This window comes from Myotis yumanensis, unplaced genomic scaffold, assembly GCF_028538775.1.
Source record: "Myotis yumanensis isolate MYYU_CA2020_CCGP unplaced genomic scaffold, mMyoYum1.0.hap1 SCAF_7, whole genome shotgun sequence".
Taxonomy (NCBI): Eukaryota; Metazoa; Chordata; class Mammalia; order Chiroptera; family Vespertilionidae; genus Myotis; species Myotis yumanensis.
The window spans coordinates 37,936,087-37,947,516 of NW_027223758.1; the positions used below are offsets into that span (position 1 = coordinate 37,936,087).

General features: G+C 42.1%; 1 protein-coding gene across 2 annotated transcripts in view; it reads right to left on the minus strand.

Moving 5' to 3' along the window:
* Positions 1–11,430, minus strand: part of RBL1 (RB transcriptional corepressor like 1) — an 84,368-nt gene extending 72,938 nt beyond the window's left edge. For both annotated transcript variants that reach the window (XM_070420280.1, XM_070420279.1), the window contains exons 1-2: positions 11,137–11,430; positions 6,558–6,691 (exon numbers count right to left, since the gene is read on the minus strand). In XM_070420280.1, the coding sequence (XP_070276381.1) occupies positions 6,558–6,691; positions 11,137–11,292 (290 nt within the window). In that variant the 5' untranslated portion in view covers positions 11,293–11,430. The remainder of the gene's footprint in view (positions 1–6,557; positions 6,692–11,136) is intronic.

The window sequence follows — 11,430 nt, forward strand, 5'->3', positions numbered from 1 at the left end:
TACACTTAAAGTGGTTAAAATGGGCCCTGCCAGGGCTGGTTGCTCGGTTGTTTGGAGTATCATCCCATAAACCAGAAGACTGCAGGTTTGATTCCTGGTCAGGGCACATGCCTAGCTAGGTTGCAGGTTTGATCCCCAGTTGGGGCACATAAGGGAGGCGGCTGATCAACATTTCTCTCTCACATCAATGTTTCTCCTTCTCTCCTTTCCTCTCTCTAAAAATCAATAAACATATCCTTGGATAAGGATTAAAAAAATGAAACTGAAGCCTGGCACTGTTGCAAGGCCATGGAGTGGTTTTTTAAAGGAAAAATAAAAGTGGTTAAAATGATGAATTATGCCCTGGCCACTATGACTCAGTTGGTTGGAGTGTTGTCCTGTACACCAAAAGGTGGCATGTTCGCCCTAGCTGGTTTGGCTCAGTGGATAGAGCGTCGGCCTGCGGACTGAGGGTCCTGGGTTTGCATATGCCCAGGTCGTGGGCTAGGTCCCCAGTGGGGAGCATGCAGGAGGCAGTCAATCAATGATACTCTCATCATTGATGTTTCTATCTATCCTTCCTCCTTCCTCTCTGAAATCAATAAAAATATATATTTTTTAAAAAGTGGCATGTTCTATTCCCCATCAGAGCACATACCCAGGTTGCAGGTTCAATCCCTGGTTGGGGCGCCTATGGGAAGCAACTGATCGATTTCTCTCTCACATCGATGTTCCTCTCTCTTAAAAAAAAAAAACAAAAAACTTTTAAAAAGTTAGATTTCGTTATGTGTATTTCATCACCCACAAACAAGAAAAACAAATTTATAGAGCAGAGATAAAAAATATGGCTCATATATCCCAATAGCAGCACAATACTGAATTTTAATAGCACTCAAAAGATAAAAAATATTACATTGTAAAAAATTAACATCATCAATGTTCCAATTAAAATGTATAAAAATTAATTTTTCATGAACTAAATTTCATTCTGGTTCTACTACAATATCAAAATAATAAATGAAAATAATCTTGGTTTAAATCACAAGTTAAAAAAAGTAAATCACAAGTTAGCCTAGTCGGTTTGGCTCAGTAGATAAAGCGACGACCTGTGAACTGAAGGATCCTGGGTATGATTACCAGTCAGGGCACATGCCCAGGTTGTGGGCTCGATCCCCATAGGGGGCATGCAGGAGGCAGCTGATCAATGATTCTTTCTCATCACTGATGTTTCTATCTCTGTCTTCTTCTCCCTACCTCTCTGAAATCAATAAAAATATATTTAAAAAATTTAAATTGCACAACAGATACTACTTTTTAATACTACACTTAATAGGAAAATAAACTTTTACATGAAACTTTTTTAAAGTTGGAAGTTGCTTTAAGTTTTATTTTTTAAAAAAATACATTTTATTGATTTTTTACAGAGAGGAAGAGAGAGGGTAGAGAGTTAGTAACATCGATGAGAGAAAACATTGATCAGCTGCTTCCTGCACACCTCCTACTGGGGATGTGCCGGCAACCAAGGTACATGCCCTTGACCAGAACTGAACCTGGGTCTCTTCAGTCCGCAGGCCGATGCTCTATCCACTGAGCAAAACCGGATAGGGTGCTTTAAGTTTTTTTGCAAACTGAAGCTGAATATAAATAAAGTTCAAAACAGAGACATACTAATATAATATTTGTGTGTAGATACATGTGTAATATAGCATGGACTTGGAAGTAATTTAACCTCTTGGTGACTCAGTTTAAGATTTCATGGGATTAACTGTGAAGATTAAATGGTTAAAGACATGCAAACCCTTAGAACATAAGTGGTTCCTGGCACACAGATAAATACTCAATAAGAATTTTCTAGTTTCACATGTGCATCTATATTTATAGTCAAACCTCAGTTCTCGAACAATTCAGTTCTCAACAAAGTTCATGGAAAAAATGTCTGTTTTCTAACAAAACTCATTCTTGACCTGATGACCCTTTCACGTTGATGCATCAGCATGGCAAAAAGCCTCTCTCAGGCCACAAATAAGAGAATGCTAAACCTCATGTTATTAACCTCTCAGGAAATTGTGCTGTGAATTTTTGCTTTTTTTTTTTTTTTTTTTTTTGCTTTTGTTGCTAATGAAACGGACCATTAGCACAATTTTAAAGCATAAAGACACCATCAGGTGTGCTGATGCTGCTAAGGGTGTGAAAGTGCTCACAAAACAATGATCACAGGCAATTGAAGAGGTAGAAAAACTGTTGTTGATTTGGATAAATGAAAAGCCCTTAGCCTGTGACAGTATTTTGGAGGAAATGATATGTGAAAAAGCAAAGATGCTGCACCCCTGGAACCAGTGCTGAAAGTGATTAGTTTTAAGGCTTTGTAAGAGGTGGTTTGATAACTTTAAGAAAAGATGTGGAGTGCTTGACTTTTTAAAAATATATACTTTTATTGCTTTCAGAGAGGAAGGGAAAGGGAGAGAAAGAGAGACACATCAATGATCAGAATCACTGACTGGCTGCCTCTTGCACTGGGGATGAAGCTGACAACCCTGGCATGTGCCCTGACCAGGAATCAAACAGTGATCTCCTGGTTCATAGGTTGAGGCTCAACCACTAAGCCACGCTGGGTTTTTTTGTTTTGTTTTGTTAATCCTCACCCAAGGATATCTTTTCCATTGACTTTCTTAGAGTAGAAAGGAGGGAGGAAGAAGGGGGGGAGGGGGAGAGAGAGGGAGAGAGAGAGAGAGAGAGAGAGAGAGAGAGAGAGAGAGAGAAATCAACGTGAAAGAGACACATGGATTGGTCAAATCCCCACAGGGCAGGGATCAAACCTGCAAACCAGGTACCTTCAGTGTGCAGGCTGATGCTCTAACCCAGCGGTTCTCAACCTGTGGGTCGCGACCATTGGAAAACACATATAGCATATCAGATATTTACATTACGATTCATAACAGTAGCAAAATTATAGTTATGAAGTAGCAACAAAAATAATTTTATGGCCGAAACAGGTTTGGCTCAGTGGATAGAGCGCCGGCCTGTGGACTGAAAGGTCCCGGGTTCGATTCCGGTCAAGGGCATGTACCTGGGTTGCAGGCACATCCCCAGTGGGAGATGTGCAGGAGGCAGCTGATTGATGTTTCTCTCTCATCGATGTTTCTAACTCCCTATCTCTCTCCCTTCCTCTCTGTAAAAAAACAATAAAATATATTTAAAAAATAAAATAAAATAAAATAATTTTATGGTTGGGGGTCACCACAACATGAGAAACTATATTAAAGGGTCGCGGCATTAGGAAGGTTGAGAACCACTGCAAGTCTAACCATCTAGCTACACTGGCCAGGGCAAGAATTGTTTGTTTATAGATTAAACAGTACATTAGACATGTATTGCCTTTAACAAAGGTTAAAACAGGGAATAATTTAGGGGTCTGGAATAGATTACTACAATTTACATTATTTCTAATGGAAAAAAAAGATTCAGTTTTTGAACAAATGGCTTCTTGAACAGCCTTCCAGAACAAATTAAGTATGAGAACTGAGGTTCCACTGTATAGTGTTTTGCAGTATTATTTATTAACAATATTTGATGGGTATTTTCCCATGACTATAAAGATCTACATAACCATTTAAAGTTGAAATTTGGACAATAGCCCAAAGTATTACAAATCAATGCAAATAACACTTGCAATTCTTTTTCATTTTTCTAAATGAACATGATTATGTTGGTCTACTGTCTTTTTAGCAATTAAGAATGTGATGCTTGTTTGGCTGGAGTGACTCAGTGGTTGAGCATTGACCTATGAACCAGAGGTCATGGTTCAATTTCCAGTCAGAGCATATGCCTGGGTTGTGGGCTTGGTCCCAGGTGGCTGGTGTGCAGGAGGCAGCCAAGCAATGATTCTCATCATTGATGTTTCTATCTCTTTCTCCCTCTCCATTCCTCTCTGAAATCAATAAAAAGAAAAGAAAAGAAAAGAAAAGAAAAGAAAAGAAAAGAAAAGAAAAGAAAAGAAAAGAAAAGAAAAGAATGTGACACTTGTCTCAGCTGGATGGCTCAGCTGGTTGGAGCATCATCCCATATCCAGAAAGGCTGTCGGTTCAATTTCAGGTCAGGGCACATACCTAGGCTGTGGGTTTGATCCCCAGTCGGGGCACATACAGGAAGTAACTGATCCATGTTTCTCTCTCACATTGATGTTTTTTTCTCTCTCCCTTTCTCTCTCTCTAAAATCAATTAAAAAAATATATCCTCAGGTGAGAATTAAAAAAAAAAAAGAATGTGAGATTTAAAACTTTTTAAAATGATCAGCCTACATTTAAAAAACCACTCTTTTTCCCTCTGTGGCTGCTTGAAGATGAACCTTCATCATGAATGACACAGTGGCTATCTGGACTGGAAAGTTCATGACCAACAGACTACTTCAACAGAAGCAAATGGTCATCGAAGTCCTTCACCCTGGGAAGGCAATAGTACCCAAGGCAGAAATTCGGGAAAAACTAGCCAAAATGTTTAAGACCACACCAGATGTCATCTTTGTGTTTGGATTCAGAACTCACTTTGGTGTTGGCAAGACAACTGGCTTTGGCATGATTTATGATTCTTTGGATTATGCAAAGAATAATGTCAAGTCATAAAAGACAAAGGCTGATTAAAGGAAATTAAAGAGATATAAGTGAATGTAATGTTTGATTCTAGATTGGAGATTGTACCTAAAGAAAAAAAATGCTATAAAGAAAAATTATTGGCTTAACTAATAAAACTAGAATAGAGATGACAGATTATATAAAATTATTGTATCAATGTTAACTTTGCTGGAGTTAACTGTATTATAGTTATTTCAGTAAACACATATTCAAGTATTTAGGTGTAAAGGGCTATAATGTACACAACTTAATTTGAAATGCTTGAGGAAAAAATATTATTTAAGAGAAAAAGATCAAATAATAAAGCAAATATTAATAATAGGTGAATCTGGATCAAGCGTACATGGGTATTCTTTGCGCTTGAAATTAATTTTAAAAATTAATGAAAAAATTATAGGGAAAAAAAGATTTAGCACATAGGCCTTAGTTGAAGTAAGAATTTGAGGAAGAAAGGCAGTGGAAGGAGAACTGGGAAGGAAAACCAAGATGGCGGCATAGGTAAACACCGGAGATTGCTGCCTCACACAACCACTTCAAGAATACAACTAAAAGACAGAACGGACATCATCCAAAACCACAGGAAGGCTGGCTGAGTGGAAATTCTACAACTAGAAGGAAAGAGAAAAGCATACCGAGACTCAGAGGAGGTGTGGTGCGGAAGTACAGAGGTACGGAGGCGCATGCGGAGAGGGCTGGTGGCTGAGGACACGGTTGTCTTTTTCAATCGGGAGGGAGTCTCAAGCTCTGAACTCCAGTTCCAGGCGAGTCTCTGGGGACCCAGACTCATACGGGAGAAACTGGACTGAATGGCATCGGTGGGAACTCAAGGGCGGCTTTCTCTCAGAGGTGCTTGCAGCGATTGCCAGGACACTGAGAAGCAGGGCCTCTGAGGGCAGCCATAGCTGCTTACCCCGCCCAAGCTGCAAGCCACCCACGGAGGCTTTTGCATATGAAAGGCCTGGCCCTTTGCAATCTGAAAATTACCTAACAAATTGCAGCTGGCCAAAGGCCCCAGGTAACTTGCATTGCTTCACACCTGGCTCCTGCTGGATAGCCTCAGGCAGAGGCTAAATTAGCACCTCCTTAGAGATCCAGGAGCCAGTGTCCCTGGTGGTCAGAGTGGGACCATCCAAATTGCAGCTCCTCAGACCCATAAAGGACACACTCAGAGGGCAGACTCAGTGAGCACCAAAGCCCCACTGAAGCAAGTCTTGCCCTGGATGGATGTCTCCAGCACAGAAGTTCTCCCACTGCAGACACAGCTGATTCTCACAGCCAATTGCCCTGGAGGTCAATTCCTCCCAGTAATACCTACAACAATCAAGGCTTAACTACAACAAGACTGTGCACAAAGCTCACAAGGGGGTGGACCAAGAGTGTCCACCTCAGGTAATTGGGGAGGCTGAGCCACTGGGCCCTATAGGACATCTAGCACAGAAAGCCACTCTATCAACACAGGGAAGCAGCCAAAATGCGGAGACAAAGAAACAGGACACAAATGACAGAAATGGAGGAAAGCAAACTATTGGATATAGAGTTCAAAACCACACTTTTAAGGTTTTTCAAGAACTTTCTAGAAACCGCCGACAAATTTAATAAGACCCTCAAAAAGACAGGTGAGACCGCCGATAAATGTAGTGAGATCCTCAAGAAATCTAGTGAGACCATCGAGGGTATGAAAAGGACCAACTAGAAATTAAGTATACACTGACTGAAATAAAGAATATTAAGCAGAGTTCCAACAGCAAACTAGAGGATCGCAAGAATCAAGCCAAAGATTTGAAATACAAAGGAGAACTGGGAAAGAATATCAATATGATAACAAGCTTACAAAACAATGACTTTTTAAAAAAAAGAATGAAATTAAATGTTTTAAAATAAAGAGAAATTAAATGCTAAAATCCAATTTAGGACTTATAAAACAAGGTTTGAAAAATCAAAGCGCTTTACCTTAATTTAGCTGAACGTAGTATTCTGGTAAGTGAAACACAATTTCCTTCCATGATACCCTTTCCAACTGTGGGAATAATGCTTTTGCGGCATGCAACATATAATGAACATGCCAACCAGTGTATAACTTCTCCCTGGCAGGCAAAAGACAAGTAGCAAAATGAATTTATTATGTTAAAATGCTTGAACTCTAGAACCAGAAGAGATCTTTGAATTATCTAGTCTAATATTCATTCTGTATATAACAGGCCAGAGAAAGGAATTATTAGCCTAAGGTCACAAAGCTTAGTTAGCTGCAATAGTAGGTGTAAAACTTCTTATTTTCAGTCCTGCATAACATGCTAAATCAGTATTAATCCAAAGCTAGATCTCTCACTTATACTCAAATATAATATTACTGAAAGAGTTGTCTTAAAATTTCTCAGCACTAGCTTTCTCGATTTTAAAACACCGGTCATGGCCTTGATGATGCCAAAATTCCTTTCCACCATTTTTTATCTAGTTTGGCAGAGAAAGGAAAGAACAGTAGAAAGATGACAAGGGAATCACACATAAAAACATCTATCTTGAACAACATAAAGGAGACTGTCATTTTTGTAAGGTAAAAATTGGGGGAATTATTTACCCAATCTTTAAAATAGTAAGTATGGCTCTCTATTTTAGCAGATATCTCAATTTATAACGCTACAAAAAAGATGGCATTTGATAATTCAACACAATTCTCTGAGGTAGACTTGACATATATTCAAACTAGAATCACTTCATGATTTCATTGATGATCTCTATGTGAAATTCAAGTTAAGAGGTAGACACAAATTTCAAAGCACAACATACTACTGTATTTTTTTGTTTGTTTTTTTAAAATTCTTTATTCGTTAAGGTATTACAAATGTGTCCTCATCCCCTCCATTAACCCCCAACCTCCCCCCCAACACACTCATGCTCTCATCCCCCTGTTGTCCATGTCCATTGGCATACTACTGTTGCTATTCACTGCTTTGCAGATCTTCTTTAAGACCAGACTGGAGAACAGGGGGTGGGGAATGTCTGGCCTCAGGCTGTATAAGCCCCGCAAAATCATTTAGTCTGGCCCTGCCAAGGCATGAGGGGTGAGTTAATTAAAAGTTTGACTAAATATAGCAGGCTAATTTTTAACTTGATAATTTTGTATGGCCTGCAGATGATGCTATAAATATCCAAATGGCCCTTTAGCAAAAAAAAAAAAAAAGTTCCTCACTTCTGCTCTAGAAGGATGAAAAGACTGATAGATTTCTTGCAATAATCCAAAAGGGGTGGGAAGAAATGAGTGGCCACAAATAAAGCTAAAATCCAGTGTTCCTACCCTAAAGTAGTAAAAAGTCTTATTTGTTCAAGGCATTAAAAAAGGGAGGTAAAAAAAAAAAAGAGAGGAAGGTAAGCTTAAGGTTGAATATTTTTTAAAGACTTAACTAATGAATTATGTGGGAATAGAAAGTGTTATAGAGCCTTTGGATACAGACTACTATATGAAAACACCATTAAGATAAAAAAATTTAAGTACCAGAATTATTGCTTTGAGTTTTTTCCTTTAAAAAATAAAGTCACCTATATTATCTATTTTGAGTCCTTGATGCTAGGTTTTAGAAATACAAAGATGGTTTCTGACCTCATGGAACTCCAAGTCTAGAGCTAAGAAGAACAAACACTATTATCTGTAACTGGTGAGATATCTATACTAATAAAAGGGTAATATGCAAATTGGTCAGGACATCCTCACAGTAATGACCGAACAGCAGGCTGCGTGGGGGGACCAGGCCGGCAGGGGGGTTAGTGAGGGACGACCAAACGACCGAACAGCAGGCTGCATGGGGCAACTAGGCCGGCAGTGGGGGGCAGTGTGGGGCAACCAAATGACCAAACAGCAGACTGCATGGGGCGACCAGGCTGGCAGGGGGGGCTGTGAGGGGCTATCAGGCAGGCAAGCGAGCAGTTAGGAGCCAGTGGTCCCAGATTGTGAGAAGGACATCCCCCAAGGGGTCCCAGACTGGAGAGGGTGCAGGCTGGGCTGAGGGTCGCCCCCCGCCCCCGTGCACGAATTTCATGCACCAGGCCTCTAGTCCTATATAATAAAAGGCTAATATGCAAATCAGCTGAACTGTGGAACAACCAATCGCTATGACGTGCACTGACCACCAGGGGGCAGACGCTCAATGCAGGAGTGCTAAGGACATCCTCTGTGGCAGCCCTAAGGACATCCTCCGAGGGCTCCTGGACTGCGAGTGGGCGTAGGCAGAGCTGAGGGACCTCCCTCTGCCTCCATGCACGAATTTCATGCATCGGGCCTCTACTATGCTATAAGAAGAAATGATAGAGGAAAATGTAAGTAGGAGTTTGTTACGAGTAGGTAGATTAGAGAAGTATGCCTGGGGAGAGGGGTTCTTAGGAAGCAGCAGATATATGAAAATGCCTACTTCAAGAGCCTTTCACCAAAAACAAAGACAGAAGAAAATAAAACACTTTGGGTAGAAAAAAAAATCAGAAAATCTTAATAAAAAGAAAGGAAATCTTAATTCACACATCTATGCTTTCTAAATCAAGCATTTAAGATTGTCTTGATCAACTCTGCCTTAATTGGAAATCTAGCTCTTCAATTTTCCCTGGGATAGGGGGTGAGGGGAAAGTTTTCCGGTAGAGGGAATGGAATGGAGAAAGCACGTAAGTGGGAACACTTGGCATATTCAAGAATCTGAAAGAGGTGCCTAGTTTAATGCCTAGACCAGTGATGGCGAACCTTTTGAGCTCAGCGTGTCAGCATTTTGAAAAACCCTAACTTAACTCTGGTGCCGTGTCACATACAGAAATTTTTTGATATTTGCAACCATAGTAAAACAAAGACTTATATTTTTGATATTTATTTTATATATTTAAATGCCATTTAACAAAGAAAAATCAACCAAAAAAATGAGTTTGCGTGTCACCTCTGACACGCGTGTCATAGGTTTGCCATCACTGGCCTAGACTATGGCCTAGACTTGGCACTCAGTAAATGCTTATTCACTATGACCAAATGAGGACCTGATATGTCAGAAATGCTTTCTCAGGCTTTTAAAAATCAGTTTGTTGCCTGGCTGGTGTACCTCCATGTTTGAGCATCAACTGATGAACCAGGAGGTCCAGATTCAATTCCTGGTTACTGGGGTTGAAAGCTTGATCCCCAGTGGGGGGCATGTAGGAAGCAGCCGATCAATGATTCTCTCTCCCTCCCCCTTCCTCTCTGAAATCAATAAAAAATATTTTAAAATATCAGTTTGTTTTCATTGGGAGGCCATAATTCATAATATCCCTTACTTTCTTATTCTTTCCTCAGCTTTCCAGGCATGCTTCCCACAGATGCATACTGGGTATGTCCTTTACCCAGTCTATCCAGTCCTACCCTGGAGACATACAAGAGTCACTCTTGGGTGCTTTGCCCTTATATACAGACACTTACACTCAACTGCAAATTCCCAACTCCATGCCTTTCAATGCAGCACAATTAATGATTCCACTGGCTAGTGAGTCAGTGGAGCACTCTATGGGTGAGTCCAGGCCCCTTGGGTCCTGAGAACCTTTGAATGCCAAGCCACTGGAGTAATTAATTATTGAAACACATTCCACCACAATTCTACCGCCTCTACAGAGCCTGTGCTTACCCGAGTTCCTATAATAATTAGAATGATCCAGGGCAAGGCAATCCTCTGGGCCTTGGTATTACCTGGAAAGCAGGTATAATACTGCTTTGCCATGCTCACTGGGCTGTTGTGAGGATTAAATGCAAGAATGGCTGGGGGAAAACCGAATAATGACAGCCTACATTTATTCTATTTTCTATCATCTATAATGACAGCCAGAGACACGGTGCTAACGCATCAGGACAATCTAAGTGTCCCCGTCTGGGAGAGGAGGGACCTGGAGCTGAGAGAGGGCTTGTATGGACATCGCCTTTGATCTGACTGCTGAGCGAGCAACCCATACCCCGCCCTCGGGAGGCGGAAGGGTGGCCAGGCTAAAAGGCTCCGACTCCGCAGTCTGGCTCCACCGCCAACCCCGGGTGTGACCTGAGGCAACGAAGTGCCTTAAGCTCTTGGGGCTCAGCTTCGCCCCCGCGGAAAGGGGGTCACAGAAGGTGCTCAAGGGGTTGTAGCGAGAACTAAGTGAGATTTAAAGCGCTGGGCAGTCATGTCTTGGCACACAATTCATTTTAGCTTTTATCACTATCGTATTGATTTTTAATAGATGTAAGGGCAGTGCCCGGAAGTTTGTAGAGTTTGGCGGGGTGGAGGGAAGTCTGGTCTGGAGTCGAGGGATTCTCTGAGGAACTTGTGACCTTGGGCAAACTGCTCCTTTTCCGAACTTCACTTTCCCGCCTCAAATGAAAAATGGACGGAATGATCTATACTCGCCCTTCCTTCCAATTTCGCACTCGGCGGCGCCCGGCTGGGCGGCGACCCTTCTGGGTGGGGAAACTCCCACCGCCCCAGAGGGAAGGGTGGGGGTGGGGGCGGAGCCGGGGTGGGGCCTGGCGCGGGTGGGATCCGGCAGCCCACCTGCCGCCGCTCACCTCTAGGCTGTAGTTGCCCCGGATGGCGGTGAAGTCGTCCAGGGCTTCGGCCGCGCTTCCCTCGTCCAGGTTCAGCTCCTGGCACAAGGCCTGCAGCGCCTCCCCGGCCGCGGCGACCACCGCCGCCCCCTCGGCGTGGGACTCGTCTTCCAACATCTTCGCAGGCCCTGCGGGCGGCACGATCACAAACCCCCTCTTTTGGCTCCCTTCTGAGCGCGCTACCCACAACCCCCTGCGCCAAAGCGCGCGAAAATCGCAGCTGCAGAGCGGCGTCTCTTCGATGGTCTGCCTCCG